Source organism: Strix aluco, chromosome 2, assembly GCF_031877795.1.
Source record: "Strix aluco isolate bStrAlu1 chromosome 2, bStrAlu1.hap1, whole genome shotgun sequence".
NCBI classification, from domain to species: Eukaryota; Metazoa; Chordata; class Aves; order Strigiformes; family Strigidae; genus Strix; species Strix aluco.
The window spans coordinates 118,843,104-118,862,793 of NC_133932.1; the positions used below are offsets into that span (position 1 = coordinate 118,843,104).

The 19,690-nt window shown below is 36.9% G+C and overlaps 2 protein-coding genes across 3 annotated transcripts in view; one reads left to right on the forward strand and one right to left on the reverse strand.

Annotated features, from left to right (window-relative positions):
• CPAP (centrosome assembly and centriole elongation protein) overlaps window positions 1–19,690 on the forward strand; it is a 45,148-nt gene that overhangs the window by 5,973 nt on the left and 19,485 nt on the right. The gene's annotated exons all lie outside the window — the stretch shown is intronic.
• On the reverse strand, window positions 15–17,871 carry PARP4 (poly(ADP-ribose) polymerase family member 4; the record flags this gene model as incomplete). The annotated part of the gene is given in 16 exon segments (XM_074816737.1): window positions 15–229; window positions 1,426–1,506; window positions 1,726–1,862; window positions 4,400–4,524; window positions 5,042–5,067; window positions 5,069–5,202; window positions 5,945–6,125; window positions 6,342–6,440; window positions 7,740–7,763; window positions 7,765–7,875; window positions 12,449–12,512; window positions 12,515–12,635; window positions 14,607–14,686; window positions 14,689–14,743; window positions 16,106–16,209; window positions 17,670–17,871. Coding segments are annotated over 16 exon segments (1,719 nt in total), but the record flags the coding sequence as incomplete, so codon positions are not given.

Here is a 19,690-nt window from a genome sequence, read left to right on the forward strand (position 1 = left end):
CTAGGCACAGAACTTTTGCTTCAAAACAAGAAGATGCTATTCTAAGATTGTATTTTAACAAATCTGCATGTTTTCATTTAATGCTTTGTCCTGTTGCCATGGTGACACAGAAGCAGACATACAAAAGGTCATACAACCATGCTGAAAACTCAGTTCAGTGATATAGGTGATTTTGATCATGACAGTAGAATTTGGAGATAAGTTTCCAACACTTACTACAAAAATATCATAAAAAACCCCAAAACCACAAAACACAAACTAGCTTTAGTGACATCATTAAAGCCTAAGTTTTCCAAAACAATAATTTAATTGGTGTTTAGGCACATTGAAACCAAATGCTAACACAGAAATGACTATTTGCTTTTGGTGAAATGTAAGGAAAAATGGGACTATGATATGAAATGTCAAACTTTCGATAATTCCTTAATTTCTGGCAAAAACTGATCAATAGTAACAAAATAAATCAATCTTTTACATAAAAAAGCAAATCACCTGAAAGGGAAATATCTGTCTTATGTAACCCATAGCACATGTTTAAAAAAACAATGGTTGTTTTTAAAAATTATTGTATGTATGGTCCAAATAAGTGCTATTAAAAAGGTGTTTCCCAAGAAAGACATGATTCAGCAAAGAGTCTGTAATTGGACAACTGCAAAATTTTCAAGTAGGAATTGATTCGCAGAAAAAAGACTTTACAACTCTAAATAGAGTTATAAAGCAGGTATGTTTACTCCAGCCGGGGTGCAAGGGGATTTCTCCACAAAGCTTGCACACCAACAGCACATTTTACCAAAAACTTACAGAGTGTGGATATACATATTCATGGGATCACATAACACAAACATATATGCATGAGCAAGGCTGGGTTAGTGCGAAAGGCTGGTGTCAGCAGTTTATGTTCTCTTTGCACCTGCGCGTTGCCTCCTGGGGGGGCGTCTTCGGGGTCTTTGGGAGGAAGGCTCGTAGTCTTTCTCACCTTGTTTTTTCCCCAGAGCATGCACAGATTCTTTTGGCCAATTTCTTGAACAACAAAAAAGTTTTTCAGCCAGTTTACTCATCCTATCTTATTTAAGGGAACCAATGAAACTTCTACCATCTGTTTATGGCTATCGTTACTCATTACCGAGGCCCAACTAGTTAGAGCACACCTGTTCCTCAAGGACAAAAACATGATATTTTGCTGAACACTGCAGTTCTTGGTAGATTTTCACAGTAAACTGCTTTGTTTTGATGGACACAGTAGTCCTTGGTAAAATTCCACAGAACAGTCTGGGCAAGCAGGATTCTTAGCAATATTAAAAAATACTATAAGTCATACTATAACTTGCTATAAGTAAATAAGTTGCTAAGCAGTTTTCTATAAGTAAATAAGTCTTAAGTAATAATTTCTCTGTATCAGTACCAAACCACAACATTCTACATACTGGTGCATCCTGGTCCATTAGATAAGCTCCATCACCCTGACTGACAGCTTTCCAATACTCCTTATATGCTTCTTTCTTTAACCCATGAAAGATTGTTCCAAAATAAGTACTTTCATCTCTGTAGATAGAAAACTTAACCGATACTGTCTTAAATGACATGACTACCTTGAAATCCAGTCAAGTGGTAATAATAAAGGACATGAGAGAAACCAAAATTAGCATTGCACATCTTCATTACTAATTAAGTGCTTTCAAATCTTGAGACTGAAGGAGCTACATCAAAGGCAAAGTACAATAACATTTTACCTCTCCAATGACATGTTTTCAATTGATAAAAGCTTCAAATCCACAAACAGCAGCTTTATCATCTGAAGGAAAGACATATTTAGCTTCAATTGGTTTACTGTTTTGGTTGGTGTAGGTCTGAAACATTACTACCTGAAACGACTAATTTTTTGTGTAACTGTAGTGTTAAAATGTGATTAAAACATCAATAAGTGTAACAACTGAACTGCTTTGCACCACGTGTCAATAGTCATGCCAGAACTGGAACATCTATTTATACCTTAGAAATGAAAGTATAACATTCATCAGTGCTTTACAAATAGATACTTCCAGAAACATGCAAGGAGCCATAGAATTTTTAATCTCTAAATCATTAATCAAATCTCTTCCAGAAGAGTAAAACATGACCTTCTAAAGCTTGACATACTGGCAGAACTGGAACTCTCATGCTATTGCCTACAAGTCACCACTGCAATATGTCTGTAATAGTTTCAAGCCAGTAAGGACTAAACAAGAAGAAAGAGTAAACCTCCACAAAAAACTGGTTTATTTTTATGCAGTACTAAAAGGGATGTTTGGAAAAGCCTATGTTACTTCTACAAGTAAAGTATCCATCTTCTAATGATAGAATTTCTGTCTCTGCGGTAGCAGATTGCATCTGACCTTCTTCTCACATCTACTCTTCTGTTTACTTCCTGTGTGTCATAACAAAACTCTAGCAATTCCTCATTCCCCTCTGCTGCCATTCTTATTGTCCCTTGTCATCTGATCATTTCTGGGTTGTGCTCTGTACCTCAGCCTTATACACTGTTTTCTGCTTTGATGGATACAACCTGGACTGGGAGCCCAGAGTCATAAATCCCTTCGGGTTAAATTAAGGTGAAACAACACCAAATGACCAGTTAAAATGTTTTACTTGTGGTAGAAATGGCTTAAACTTGGAAAAGGATAATAAGCAATGTGGTGTCTTATAAATCTATAAGAAAGAAAAGAAAGAAAAGAAAAAGAAAGGAGAGAAAGAGTCAAAGAAATTTGGATCACCACCCAAGGATCCAGTGTTGTCTCAGGTTTGGTGATCTTGGGTGGTGGCTACACACAGAGCAAGAGTTTTCTGTAGCCTTTTAAGTTCATTTTATCAGCTGGTTAGCATACTACACAAAGAGAGGCAGGTATTCCATGAACTCATTTGCATGAGAGACTGGAAGAAGGTGGAGCACGGGTTCTGCACTTCCTGAGGACGAATGGCGTGCATTAACCCTTTTGTCCAATTGAGCCAGTGGTCACAATCTCCCTCTACCACCTTTACCTTTCCCTCATTTTTTGTTCCTTGGGCAGTCATAAGCTCCATCTGGTGTTGGCTGTTTATCTCTTTTATCAGTCTTTTAGCTCTTCTTCAACGCTATAGTTGTAAATTAAGGTGCGGGCATTAGCCCAAACACATGGTTTCACAGTCTACATCTCCTCCCTTTGAGGCTTATCTAAGGAATTTGGCTATAAAACTGCAAGGGAGCAGAGCCGTGCACCCTTCCATACACTCTGTGCTTCCCTAGGCAGATAATTCATTCATTAGACTAATCACAAAGACCACAATTTGTCCTTGATGTTTTCTGTGTTAATGAATGTTTGAGGCATCAATTCCTTTAGTTCCTTCCAGGTTACAGAACAGATATCACTGGATATTAATACATTCCATAGGAAACCAGACAAAAACCCAAACCAAACCATGCCCCCCACAACAATCCCTCATGAGAAGAACAGTTCTTCAAAGGAATCAGACTGATCAGAGAACAGTTGTGAGTGTCAGAAAAGCGTAAGCACAGACTTATCTGTCAACAATTCTTTCAAACCCTTTTCTTTCCTGTTTTCCTCTGCTTTCTTTTTTAAGGCTTTAGCAACAACATACAAAAAACATTACTTGCTTTTATGAAGCTATTTCGGCACTGAAAACCCCTGAATATGGTTTCTTGTGCAGACACACACATGTGACAGAACTCGGTGAAGCCACAGCTTTAGCATGATCGAGACTGCTCCAGGCAGGATGCAGTTGAAGGAGGAGAAGATTGTGAAATTATGCCCCAGAACTGGAAAAGACCCGTTACGTCACAGAATGTGTTCTTAGGGCATATGTACTAAAAACCAAGCTGGTCTTTACTTTAGCCTGTCTGGGTAACTTTTATTAGCTAATTTTCATGTTAGAATAGCAAGTTCTTCTGTACTGATTGGTATTTTATTTGTGACAGCTAATTTAGGTTGTCTAACCAAAGTCAGAACCAAAACACAAATATATTTCCAGAAGCCTTTAATCATCCTAGGTATTTCTCACTGGTTTATAATTCAGCATGCAAACAGATTGCCAAGACGGTCTTTTAAGGGGAGCAGAATGCGTACACTGCTGCAGAAAGTTTCTCTACAATGGTGACTTGATTACACAAAGGCATAAAACAGACTTAAAAATAAAGCCAAGCCTTTCACTAGCCAAAGAGCTTTTGGCATTTGTTTGACTATACATCTCTAAGAATAAAAACTGTTTCCACTCAGTTTCAGGACTTTCCTTCATTCAGAGACTGAATTGCCTTTTTTTCTGCAATTAACTAAACACTAAGTAGCATTTTGACTGAAACGCTATTTAACAAACGGATTAATTTTTTGGGGCAGAGTTGTAGAAAAAGACAATAAATAGCACTCTCTACCTGTGCTACAAAGTCGATTATCCTTGCCTTGATATAAACACCTTCCAGAGGGGCAGGATTTCCCAATCTGTCCTGAAGACCACTTTTTACAGGATTTGAAAGATTTGCATTTGATAATGTATAACCTAAACAAAGAGTTTACAAAAGATTAAAGAGATATTTTTGAAATACATTTGGGAAGGATGATCAAAACTAATCCTGTATTAACAGCCCATGTTTATGCAATTCAGAACACAGAAGTAACACTCAGTTACTTGTGTTGTATTGCTGAGCTGTAGGCTGTCTATCTGAGGGATCATGGTATTTCTTTAAGGTCTTACAAGGTCTTTGTTTAGAACCTTGCATTTTAATTATTTAAAGACCATCTGATGATTTATGCAGAAGTGCTTCCTTTGCTTCTCTTGAAACACACTGTGACAGGAGGAGTTGCAACTGCTGTTGGTAATTATGCCTATCGGAAATCTGTTAAAACAGATGCTACACAGATGTCACATGGTAATCACTAATTTGGTAACATCTGCAAGTAAACTACAAATTATTTTTTATTATGTTATCTTTATACAAGTACTCTAAAAAGGGTTCTGATAAGTATTTAGGAAACTCTGCAAGCAAGTCAATGTATAAACAGAAAACATTTCTTACTTTCATGCTGTAAATGACATCATGACTGGCTCATTGTTACCTTGCTCCAGTTCCACCCCAATTGCAGGCTGACATGGTTTTATTTGATCTTCAGCAAGACAAAATTTAACAACATATCTAATTTTAACCTGTCAGGTTTTATACACAACAAATTAATCATCCTGGTAGAAACAAGGAAAGGTATTTACAATAAAACCGAAGTTGTAGATAATATCTAAAAAAATGTAAACTGATTAAGAGGTGAACCGAAAAGACACATCACTTTTGAAAAATAATAGGATCTGACAGCTTTTATTTTCACTCCCCTAACCTCTCTGTATTGCCACCACTTGCATCTATCTTCTTCGTATTCTCTACACTCTTTACATTTCCTATTCTCTGTAAAGCACAATCATTCCTCAAAATAACTAAGAACAAAAAAAGTAAAAAACTGGTGGATATCTAGACAGCCATTGTTAGTGTTATCTGTTAGTGTGCCACTAGAGATATCATCCCTGCCTCAGAGTACCAACCTATAAGGACAGGGATTTTTATCAGCTGGATTCATTTACAAAACAATGAACCTTCCATGGTAGTGATTTCTTACTCCATACAAAGTAGCATTGATTACAAATAACAATTTAAATATCACAGACCAGATATTTATGTGATGATTCAGTTATAACAAAATACAACATTTACATCTTTAAGCATGATTTTCTTGCAAGAATTCTTTACAAATAGCAATTTAGAGGCTTAGAAGTTTTATGTGCACTTACAGGCTGCAAGCCAGACAAAAGTGATTTTATGCATTACTGTCTAGTGATTTAGTCTGAACTGAAATGCAGGCTACATTCATTCTGTTATGTATCAGTGGTATAATAAATCCAAAACTTCAAGTGCCCGATTCTGCAGGATCAGTACCTCAAAGTCTGAGGAGATGTCTGCTGTTTTATGGACTCCATGCACACTATCATAACCTGATGATGCATTATTTAATGAATAATCTCTTTCACTCAAATGTAAGCAGTATTCAGGTGCCACACCACAAACTGCCAGGAGCTGGGTTCCATCTGTTTCACTGGGTGAAGAATATTTACTGGTGCTATATGTAAAGAAAGATCATATACATTTTATTAAAATTTATATTAATGTAAACATCATAGGAATTTAAGGATACACAAGTACTTCTGAACAGATGGACAGGAATAAACTTTGCAATTAAACTACCTTAAAAGTATTAAGCATTATATCAGCTTAATTTAAAAAATAAAAAGAATACATGAAGGATAAAGTAAAGAGATACTGTTGTTACTCAAACCTAACAGAATCACTGAAGTAACTGCCACTGCCCAGATTCCCAATGTCAGTTCTTACCAGGTCATGATCTTCAACAATCACTTTTGGCATTAGGAGTTCTCTAGAGAAAAAAAATGATCACACAATGAATGAAGTACAAAATAGTTTTGCATATAGCATGTGGGCTAACACATGTTGTGCAATTATGAACCACAGAGGATTAAAATGAAGTACACTTTACAGAAACCATCCATAGACACTCAAAGAAAAGAAAGTCTATTAATAAAAAAATAAATCCCAAAGTCATATTAATCACCAAGACGCTGATTACATAAGCAATAAACACTGTTAGCTTTTCTTCATTTAGCAGAAAAACAATGCATTTTCCAGATTCATTGTCAAACATTCGAAATCATTTTTTGGTTATTAGATGAGCAGTTCTACAGTTTCTAGCAACTGCACCATATTTAATTTGAAAAACTGTACAAAATTTTTGTATCAAAAAAAAAAGTATGAGTTTTAAAGGTGGAATCCTGGGGAATGGATACTTGGAAATTTTTCCAATGTTTGATTTGCAAACCTATTAGTGTAAAGATACCATCCTTAGACTGCTTGTGAGACATAATGATTGATATGAGACATACTGATTGGTGCCCACAGAAAACATTTTCTATATAAAGAATGTAAAAAGACACAATATTTAAATAAGTTCAATAGTTTTGTAACTTACCATTAAAATCTGCAGTATAAGGAAAACAGATGTTAATATGACTTTCGAGGAATTTTAATTCTGACGTTGTTATATATCAGATACGTTTTTTAAAACATCGTCAAATTTTCAGTGGCTGGTATTCACTGCATATATGCTATGATGAGGATTTAAACATATCAGGTTACTAGAGGTTATATTATTTTAGCATTATTACCATGTCTGAGTGAATCCATGGTATTTAGTCACAGAACTAAATATTCTGTTATTCCAGAAAATTAGGGTAATCTAAAAATATACCAAATACAGTAGTTGTGGGGAAATAATGTAGATAAGTGGAAGGAAGATATTGTCAATGCAATTCATTTCTAAACCAGAATAAATTTTCCACACAGCCATTGCTCTCTTACTCTCTCCATTTTGTCATCTTTCATCTGGATTTAAACCACACTCATCATCACCATATCCAAATAGCTGCATCTCAAGTCTAATTTACCTAGAGAGTAATCAAATTTATCGTTACAAAAGATTAATTTTCCTTCCAGAGGTCCACATAAGTATATGGAAGTTCATATAAATGTTAACAGTAAAAAACAGATTAAATGTAATGCAAAAGAGCTTCATAAAAAAAAATATTTTAAAGTCTTAAATATATTTAAGAATACAGTTAAGCCTGATTCAGTGCCACAAAAAGGGAATGTAAATATTTACCTGGAAAGAATTCCCATGAAGTTGCACACATGATACATGGAATAAGGATCGAATGTTTCCAAGACTACTCAGAAATTCTGCTGTTTCACTTACTCTGCTAACCCGATACACTTGTAAAATTCTCACTGGACAGTCACTGCAAGAAATTTGAAATAATCTTTGAGATCTCATGACTTAGAAAGTGCATTTAAGATCGCTACACTGCTAAAAGATTAATTCTTATTCTAAATCTCAACATAATGTTCAACTTTAATTTTTTTTGCTGGCAATTTGGGTGACAATTATTAAAAAAAAATAGCATAAGAGAACAATCACCAGAGATATCAAAAACTTAATGACTAAGTTCAAGACCTATTTAGACATTTGGGAGAAATCAAAAATGTGCTTTCATGCTTAAAGTCATATAAAATGATATCACATTTTGGGATCTAAATTCAAAGATGTGACATAAAAACCCTCCTCCCTGCCTCCTGGGCCACATACCAACCTGGGGAGGTAAGTACTGCTAATGGCAGCAAACAGAGCGTTAAGGCGCCCTTTGAGGAGCCTGGCCCCACCCTCAATATCACTTGGGAAGCGTTATAACAGCCCATCACCTCCTAACAGTCCAGTATATCTGTATCTGGAATGTGGTGGAGGGACAGCAATAACAGACTTGCACAAGCGTCAAGTTCTTGGCAACTGGGAGAAGACCTAGGCCGGAGTGATAAGTATCTGACAAAGGTCAGTTGTCTTGGACCCTATAAATTGTGACCCCAGGTGAGACCTTTTGAGCTCTCCTGGACTGCAGTGGGCCAGTGACCAGCATCTCCCCTAAACTGGGACCCCTCTGAGGCATCAACTCCTCGAGGTACCGTCTGGCCACTGATAGAGCCAATGGAAGGCCAGGGCGAAGTTGACCTGCTCTAGTCTCAATTGTCAGCCGTTGAGGAATGCCAGTGCATCGTGAGTATTTACTCTAAACTGGAGGGAAATTTTAACTTTGAGCTAGCTTCTCTTTCACCCACTCTCTCTCTGCTTACCGATGTGTTTGGGTATACACAGTTATTTTAATGAGTGTGGGTACATACTTATTCCACTGGATCCAAATACTTTTGTCTGTGTGTTTGTATGTCTTGGGTTTGTGAATGTGCATGTATGTATGTATATATGTATAAGGTACCATATAGTAAGTTAGTGTGAATCTTGTCATCTTTGAATCTGTAGATAAATCACTATTTTAATCATATTTTACTGAATTATTTTTTAAATCTTTAAAGGGGTTAATAATTAAGTGCTGCTAGTCATTAATAAATCTTGATGTGCTGCTTAATCATTACCATGTTAATACTTTCATCCACAACAATCTTATACTAAAGATTCTTTTACTGAGAATACTCAGAGACCTTGCTGTCTTGGCTGAATTACAAACATCTTAGCATCACAGTTCAGACTATCCGGAGGTAGTAACTCCCAATTAAGAAAGACACTTGAGAGGAGGAAAACTTGGGTTGCAATTCCACCTCCAGCAAGATTTATGCATTTTACATACAGAGATGTCACCAAGATTCACGTCCTTACCTTCTTGTGATGACACAAAAGATTCAGATTCTTCCTCTACCTCTTACCTTTATGCTCACCAGCTGAATGCTCTACTTAGCTACTGTGTAAAGGTCTGAGTTGAGGACAGTGTGCTCACCACCTGCCCTCTGCTTAAGCAGTCTGCTGCTCGGAATATACCTCCTCAGATGACAGAGTAAGGACTGAGTTGCTTAATGGTGTAAAGATAGCGATACCCTATGAAATACCCAGAAGATAATTTTAGGATTCTAGGATTCCTAACTGTCACACAGTGAGGAACCTCTGGATTTATAAAGCAACTGAGAAAAGGACTTAAGGATCACAATTTTAGATTTAGATACTGAAACTAGGTAGTCCCTGGAAAGTAAAAGCATGAAGCCCTGTTTACAAATCAAACCTTTATGCTTTCAAGATTCAATGAACTTCAGTCAAGTTTTGAGTTCCTAAATGATAAAATAATATTGGTAAATAGGACCTAGCCTCTTGTAATTTCGAACATTCTACTCAAACTGTGTGGTTTCTTTTGTTGAGGATTAGAGATATATTACATCCTAATTTATGAAGTTGCTATATGAACTTTTTTATATGAAGGGTTTCTTTTTTGCACTGTTTTGCTTGATGGTTGTTTTTTTTAAGAACCTTTCATGAACCCCGAACCAGCTGAGGGTTTTTTTTTAAAATTGTTTTTAGATTAAAAACTAAGATTGCAAATGCAGAGACTGAAAGGGAATAAATATGCTCCAATTCTTGCAATATCATTACGCTTAGCTATTGTATAAGAGTAGAGTCAAAGTTTTGTGGGAAAATCCTGTCCTTACAATTAGTTTATGAATTAATATACAGACCTTAACATAGATAACTGCTACCCACAAAGAGTAGTCCTGTGGGTTCAGGTAACAGCAAATTCCCCAAAACTTTACTCAACTGTTTCTGTCACAAAGAACTGTAAGGTGGAACTGAGTCACATAAACTATTGTTCTGTTAATTGTAAATGACTTAAAACTTTAGACAAAACGTCAAGTGAAAGTCAACTACTGAACTTCGCTGAAGACAAACACAAGTTTGCATGTTCCAAGCACAGTGCTCCTTCCACACTCAAGCAGTATATATTCGGGTATAACCTCTTAGTAACCGGTAGTTGCTAGGTGTGTTTAGACCGTAGCTGCTTAACAGCATATTCACTCAGTAAAAACAAACCTGGAGTGACTATGTATGTATAATTGAAGCCCACTTCATTTTTCCCTGTATTAATGATCTAACCATTGATTATTCCATTTTCTAGAACCATCTTCTCTTTAATTTCTCCATATTTACCCATTTTTAAATGTTATTAATCAGAAAGATAGGGTGGCCAGTTAGAAACCAATATCAAGAACATTAAATAGAATTATAGGCAAATCTGCTGAATAACTTCCCAGAATGACATCTTTTTCACACAAAGAAAGATAACTAGATGTTATTTTGTCCGCAAGGCCACTATTCAGCTAGGGCAGCAGCACAAGGTACCCATGTAATTTTCTCAGATTGGGAGAAAGAAGAACATCTAACTTCAAAAAGATTGTAATGTTACACCTCAATAAGCCCTGGGAAGGCTTTATGAGACAGTAATTTTTTGATATCAGAAATGTCAGAAGGTTTTAATTATCAAGAGAATTCCAAGGTTAAAGGCACTATTAACATTTGTTCTTTTAGAATAGTAAGGAGCCTCTTTCCCTTTACTTCTCCCCCTTTGTATTTTGTAACTTACAGAAGACTGACTTCTGGATATTTGGCAGAGTCTATGGAATTTGCATTATAATTGCAATACAAGAAGGAAATCTGAGTTTCCTCTATAGTTACAAGAGTGACGTAGCTGTCAGAGCTCTGACTGCCTCTTGCCTCTCCAGAGGGCCTGGCTGCTTGGGCTCAGGGCCAGTTTTGACAGTGCAGCTGACACCTGTGAGAAGACTCAGCAGATTCCTGCCTCTCCTTTGCTCAAGAGATGCCTCTGAGCTTAAGGTCTTGCCTTTGGTCTCTTGGCTGAGCTATGTTGCCAACGTGCCTGCATCCAGCGTCCCACCTCCCTGGTTCTGATCCAGATTCGGTGGACTCGAGTTCCTGGTTTGGCCTCAGACCTGCCAGAGAAGCCATAAAGAGGAGGCAGTCTGGACTCACCCTGGCTACTATCACCAGCAGTCACTGTCACCTGCTCTGCTCTTCTTATTTGGGTACTGTGGGACTAGAGTCGCTGTCAGTGGTGTAACTGCCCTGGCCTTGCTCACTTTCACCCCCAGCCCCATCCACCTGCCCTTACAGAGCAGTCAGCTCTCGCTGCTGCATGCAGGGGCTGCACCCGTGTGCGTGCTCAGGACACCTTGTCTGCAATCCCCTTGGCAGGCTGAGAATTTCCCAGCTAGTTTCTGCAAAGATGGGACAACGGACTGACTTGCAACACAGTAACTGAACTCCTGATTGACTGAACTCCTAGCCAGCTTAAAAATGAAGGAACTAAGTAACACAGGAGCTGAGGGGGAGCTATGTGGAAGAACCCTGGAGATTCCCCTAGTCAGGCCAGCTGTGCTTAGACCAACTGAAAGATGTTACCTGTTTAGATGTGCCGACTAACTTATTGCACTAACAATCCAGGCAGTCCAGAGAACTCCCCCAAGCAGTTTGTGCTGTAGATGTAGCAACACATCAAGCTGCACATAGATCCGTAATTTTAAGTAGTCTCTAGAAACTCTATCTGCATCTGTTGCAAAGGAAAGGGTACACAGAACAGTCTTTGCATATAGTTAAAACAGCTTAGACGTATTTTGTATATAGTTTAAGATTATCAATAGGAACTGAGTACATATATGTTGGAGTAGTTCCTAGGGTCACCTGGATATAACAACAGTTCTGTGATTCTCATCTGATCCAGCTGAAGATGCCATCGCAATGCTGGTTGCAAATGGAAACTCCTGTCACCATCTGGACAGCAACTGGGCTTCCTGTTTGAAACACTGAATTCCCCCCATGAGTGTTACTCTATTCATGATTCCAATAAATTATTTTTTTAAACTGACAGCCTGTGACTAGCTGTGCAAAATATCCTGTCAGTTTATCTAGTTCAGCATCAGTTCAAAACTGATGTAGATGTCAAATCTGATATGCAGATCAGGGCTTACTAGCAATCTGGAAAAGTTACCTGACGCAGGTCATGTTTTCTAGATAACAGCTTTTTGGAAACTTTATTTCACTTTTGTGATGTGTAACTTGGTAGAATTCTATCATCATCCCTTGTAGTGCCACCTCGCCAGCTTCCTCATCCAGTGCATTCTTTACTTGGAGTAAAATACCTTCTGCTTTGCTCACCTTTAGAAGAAGAGATTATTAAACTGAAAGCTATTGCAAAATTGCAGAAAGGGCACAAAGCAATAAATACTGAAAATGAATCCTTTAATTCTACAGTGAAATAGAACTTTAACGCTTATTAGTCCAATATCCACAAAATATTTTCTTGCAGCTAGGATATGAAAATAGTATTTAGAAGTTGGATATTTTTCTGCCCTTATACTGGGCTACCTGCAAAGTACCTCAAGCAGAGCTAAAGAAACAGTAAAATAACCTCCCTGAACTAAAACAAAATATGAATCAGATTGAAAGATAATGTTCCTTAACATCTTGATTCATATTGTCAGCTTCAATGCATTGATGAAATAACAGAAAGTAGAGGATAATAAATTTCTTACTAAATGTCTAAGTGCAGCAGTTCATCATAAAATACATAAAGCAGAGTAGAATTCCTATTTATGAAGTGCCACCTATAGATGAAGTAATGATTAATTTTAGACAGTTTATCCAGACAGACAGGATATAGGTTTGCTTGTATCTGTATATTTCTTCTCAACTGGAAATTTTTCAAAGAATATTCTATATTATTTTGTCTTCTCAAGGCAGGAGGAAGAAGGCAAAATGCTTTTTAATTTACATGAACCACAGGCAACAGCTAGTAAAATGCTGACATTAGAGGATGCATAGCAATGCCTTACTGCAGTTCAGTATTGAACCAAGACTGGTCTCTGTCTCTCAAATGTCTCTGGGGAAAAAAATGGAGGGTTAATCTAACTGAAGAGCAACCCACTTGTAATGATTGTGTTTCAAAAAATCCAGATATTTTTTTTCCAATACAAATGCTATTTCTCTTGCAAATTAATTGTAAGTGGGAAGAGCTAGTGAAAACAGGTTTATCATATCCTTAGAGTTCAATGCATTGAGATACAGAATCTTTTAGGCCTATGGTTCAGCTCTTGCAAAAGCTACCAATGACTGAACACTATTTATCAAATTTCACCTACCTGAAATATGTTACGTACCTTAATACCCAAACAAATGCACCTCATAAAAAGCATTTACTACAAACAGCATATCCTATGTCTTTGATGATTTATGTAATGCACACCAGAACCCACATAAATGTGTATTACTTCTACATCAAAAAATGAAAGGGATATTCTACCATTCATCAAATGAAAAGCATCAAAAGTGAGTTTCATGTAGTAAGATTAGGGCAAAGTCATTCCGGAATTGTAGACCTTTTACTGGCAAAGCTCTTCCAATGTAAACCAACATTATCTTCAGGTAATTTTGCCTTCAGTGATAACAGAGGTGAACAAAACTCTCGTCTTAGTCATTTTGTTGGCTGTTTGTTAAGTTAAATGAACTTAAATTACATGAATAAACATTATCCTCTTAAACGTCTAGGGAGAAAAGCAAAAGAATTGAGGTATGTGGGACAGTGGGATTAAATGAGCCAGACTTAATAAATGGATGGATAGGCAGTTACTCTTAATAACAGCTGTAATATCCAAAGGCTTTCAAGAGTAGCTGTGTGTTAATTACATGTGTCATCTGATAATGCAGATAGGGACTATAATTAAAACTATTTTTCCGTTACAAGAGAATGGCTGACAAGTATGGTTGAAACATACTGGCAGGAAACAGTAATCTGCTATTAGGCACTGCCTTCTATGACTGTCCTCTTATATGACTTGACTTATCTCATGGAAGGAATCATCCCATAAAAATTGTGTAAATTGCTATAAAATGGAAAAGACAGCCATCTGCCCTAGGGAATACAGCATGTTTTTACTGTCATGATTCTAAAGCAAATTTTGAGATAAAAAGAGATAAAAATTTCTGAAGTGTGGATTTGTTGAAGTGCAGGAGTATCAAAAGTGTAATTACCAATACCAATCTGAAACACAACATACGTATTTGTGTGAAAAAATTACTCCTAACAGCATTCACATACTCATCCTCACAGCGTAACAAAAATTAACTTACATCATTTAGGCTTATGTTGTTTACTGATTCAAGCAGTAAACCATCCAGGTGGGCAATAGCTTCTGCCCAGATCAATTCACAAAATCACTAACTTCCTGACATACAGCACTTGAATGGATGGCTTCTTGTAGAAGTAACTGTAGTAAAATAAACACAATTCTGTGAAAAGACAAAGATGCAAGTCATGGCAGTGAATTCTTACACAAATAATTAAACTTTCCTATTCCCATAAACAAAATTGCACAATGCTCCCTCATGCTTAGTATAATTTTTTCAGTCCCATCGAATTGAAGGTAAGGTTGGCTTTTATAAATTCTTTCAAGTGGAGAGCATGGCAGGCCAGATGACCATGACCTCTCTTGAAAACTGAGACATAAAGTCTTGGAGAAGACAGAAGTTAATCCGCTTGATATCTTTATCTGTACCCGATACCTGTACTACCTTTATCTGAATTTGATATCTGTACATCTTTACATGGTATCTGTACTATCAGGTACATGGACATAATAGTCTGCAGACCCCAGCCATTTCCTTTTTTGCACAGCTGGTAAAAGAACAGATGGTTCAAAATGGCCAGTGTTTTGTAACAGAGGACACTAGATCTCTAGTTCAGAAAGCTCTGATGGGAAAGACATTATTCCTGTGAAAATAAGAAACTGGAGCAGCAGAGCTACAGGAGAATAGAGAGGCCATGAAAATCAGTGCAATTCATACATCAAAAAGAGTTGTGAAAACAGATTCTCTCATGTTCTTCTGAGGAACGTTGTTAAAGCATTTACTTGAGCTTTTTCTCACTGTTCTGCAACTCCATAAGCTGTCATTAAACTTGATGTCATTAAACAATTCTCACACAAGTTTGGACATTCTACATTACTTGCTTACATGGCATCAAACACACAGCTTCTGAGTCACTGGAGGACATATGTGGGCCTTTCAACATTGCTGGATATGGATGTGCCAGTTGTGCCCTATAATAGAAGCTAACCATGGTGGAAGAGAGAGGTAGATAAAGTACAGTGAGAACACAAATGGGAAAAAATTTCTGTCGCACTACAACTGCTTTAAATAGCAGTAAAACATTGTCTGAAGAGTACTTTAGAGAGCAGAATGCAACTGCTGTTGCCATTGGGGGGAGTCCTGTTACCGATTGCAATATGATCTACATCAATGCGGTGACATCTGTATAGTGGGCAGAATAATTCAACAATCAAAGTCATGCATCGCACAACAATTCTGTTTGCTGTATAAGCACATCACTTTTTAGGTATCACTTCAGAATACAACTACATTTGCTTTTAATGTTTAAGTACTGAGAACATTCACCCAACATCCCCCCCCCCCCCCAAAAAAAAAAAAGGTTAAAACATTTACATATAAACAGTTTCCCTTAAGTATGGCTGTATCACTGTAATCTAGATGATGTTTACCACATTCAGAGAATTGGAAGCTAAAACAAATCATTAAGGACAGAAAAGTGTAAACATGCAAGTTGTGCAGGCCTTTTGCAATTTTGTAGAAGCTACAGATTCTGCTTCTGGTGGAAAAGTTTCTCTGAGCAGGAAATCCTGGCTCTTCAAGTCTGCAATACAAGTCTCATACTTTTCTTTTTATTTCTTCAGCAGTATTAGCTAAGAGTTATTATTCTGTAAATTGAAAAGGTAGTCAAATAAACTATATAGAGACTGAAAGTATCAATTTTACCAGACACTGCTCTAACAGCTGACAATCCACACTTAGCCTCTAGATTGTGATTTAACAGTCTGCCAGCAAGGGAGTGCTTTCATGAGGGTTCATGGGACATGAAGAACAAGCACAGGGCTCCATATACAAACCTCACAGTGATGAGATAGGTTCATCTAAATGTGTGCTGGAATAATATGTTCTATCAATTGAACTATTCAAAATTCATCCCTGACACAGTCCCTTTAACTTGAATCGAATGTTACAATGAGGCAGACTGCAAGTGCTACACCACAGTGCATATATAATTTGTATGCTGAGTTTAGGCTGCCCTCAAGACAAGCTTTTCTGTCTCTTTGTTTGGCTTACCCGCCCCCCCCCCCGCCTTTTTTTTTTTTTTTTAAAGTTGTATAGATACAGTATATGAATGCAGTTTTACTTTTAGCTTAAAACTACTTAAGATTGCTTCTGAATGGATCTACCCAGCTTCAGCCAGGCATGCCCATGGCCTCTGCTCTGCAAAACCAGATTTGTCTAACAGACTCAATGACACAGCAAACATACAAACGCATCGGTCCTGATTCTTATTCTTATATATAGTTCTAAAAATTGTACTGACTCACGACATAAGATTCATAAAATAAAATGTATTACATCAGAAGTAATTATGTTTAAAAATACTAAAGACTAGCATCCAGCAAAATCCAAGAGATGCAAAAGTAAAAAATAAAAAGCGTAGTTCTAGGAAGAAAAAAAGACAATTAAAACTGACTGTATACATTAAATAGAATTATCTTTCTCATCTCTTTTTCATGTTCTTTGGCTTGTCTCACAGCATTAAAATGAACATTTGTCTTTTTTCCTTTTACACAGATTTATAGCTGTTTGCACCTGAACAATGTTACGTATTGGAATGCTTGAAGTTCTTCTATTTTAATTATGTTGCATAATATGTCTAGCCCATGTTAACCTGTTCTCTAGCTATCTTATTTTCTCATAACTTTGACTTCAAAACATAACACTTCCTATTACAAAGGCACTGAAATCCCACTGCATTCTGTTGAAATGAACAAAAACTTTCAGGCTACTGTAATTTTTTTTTCCAGTGGAGTCAAATAAAGACATGTCATTGGAGTAGCTTTATTTTATTTTTCATATTTTATCCACATTTCCAGCTTGAAGTCTTATTTGAAGCTTCATTAAAAGAAAAAAAAAAAATCAATGGAAAGACTCCACTGAATGGAACTAATATTTTTTTTATCAACTCCATTGCCAGTTTCCATGGTTGCTGATTTCTTAAAAGCTGATTCTAAACATTAATCTTCTAAAACATTATTTTCTGAAGTAACTGATAGATGAATAAACTATTTCAAATATACCTACCCTGTCTGGCTGGCCTTTGGTCAGAAGTGTCTTCTTGTGATTTATTAAACTTTTATGCATCAATCTGTAAAAGCTTCCCCTTTTCAACTGATTTCAAAATGAAATCTGCACATAAAACAGGAAACTGGTACTTCTGAGTATTTTTTAGATCATGACAGCTGAGAACATCAGCAGTATCCACAAGAACATGTGTACTCTGAAAGACAGGTTACGATTACAGTTGCTATGCACATGTAACTACAAAAAAATACTGTTTATTTGCAATACGTACTGGTACAATCCTAGAGTCCAGAGGAAATATTCAAAAACAGAAAACCTTTTTAAATCATATTTTAATTGAAACATCCAATTTAGAAACACGGTACCTCTGCACTTCATCCACAGACAGCAGAGAGAACAGGACTCTCTCAGGTGACAGTTCAGCTTAACTGAAGTATCTTCAAGAGTGTCTCCACTTTTCTACAGTAACTATGAAGATATGAAAGTGACCAGGTGCCTAATGTTCTGTAGAGCTTTTAGCAGCACAAAGGAGATCCATTAATGGGCCAAGTTCTGCTGTGGCCAACATAGTACAAACCCAAAGCTATCTGGGATAAGAGTTTAAAAAAAAAAAAAAAAAGTAGCTGGGCAGAATGCTGAATGATCATAATATGCTTTGGTAGCTGTTCTCAGTATCCTAGAGCTTACAAAATCTAGGTATTGAAATATCTCTCTTCCCACTGTATTTATAAAGATGATTCAACATACAGATTTCAATTAATACATATTTGTACTGCATTAACTCTTACTTCATTTGCTGTTTTCAATAATTAAATTTTTTTAGCAAAGCTTTTTTTAAGGCTTATTGTTTTCAATGAGGCAACATCCTTGACTTTTTTCCCCCCAAATCATATCTGAAGATCAGAAGTTTGTGTGTCAACACATCTTGGAAGATCCTGAATTTACAGCACAAAGAAATGTCATGTCTTTGGAATACTCTTGCTAGACCTTAATATGTTATTCTTCAATTCTTACTTCCTCTCCTAAAGAGACATGCATTGACAGAGTCACCAGGAAACTGCTGGGCTCTGAACAAGATGATAATGCACCTACAATATTCTTTTTCTTCACACATTCCTTTCTTTTTCCTTCAACGTCAACACCTTATGTTATACACAATTTAAACTACAGACTCTTGAGGAGAACATATACAATTTTTGCTGTTTGTAAAATGACAATCCCTATAGGAGCTATATATAACAGTACAATGTAAAGTGACTCACCCAATGTTACACTAGGAAACGTTACACAAGAGTGAGAGGGAGAAAATAACTCACTTAATCATAGTCTTCTCAAAATTAAAAATCTGTATAAAGAGAAACCAAAAAATTGAGATCATAATACAATGCATTACCTTCTCCCCAAGGTGGAAGTAAGCACTCTAATATGACAATATTTATGAGCTTGCCATAATTGCTAGCTATGGGAAAGAGGAAATAAAAGTCACTTTCAATGAGCAGAAGTAACAAGGTATTATGCCTTCACTATTAAGTTAGATCACATTAGATAATTCCCAAATCATTTACAGTCACCTGCTCAGGCAGCTGCCCACCGCCCCCCCCCCCCCCCCCCCGCCGCCCCGAGAGATCTTCCTGCTTCCCCAACAGCATGAGGTACACCATGGTGTATGGTATGTAGGTAGGAAGGGCTACCCCACTACACACATGGGTATGGTATGTAGGTAGGAAGGGCTGGGACACAATCATACCTCCCCGTAAAATGCCCAAAGGGACAGCAACCCAGTTAAATAAATAAACCAAGCAAAGTGCAGTCTACTGCACAGGAAGGGGCAGTAACCCTCGCTGCACTTGGAAGGAGAAAATTGTCACCGTTGAAGCACAAGTGAACTTTGGAATACCTGACAGAGCAGAAAACAGAGTAAAAACCTCTTTAAAGTCTATCCCCAGCAGCTTTTCCCTCCCTTGAGTGAAGATTTTATTCTCTTTCATTGTTGATGAATGCTACCACTGACTAATAGCCTC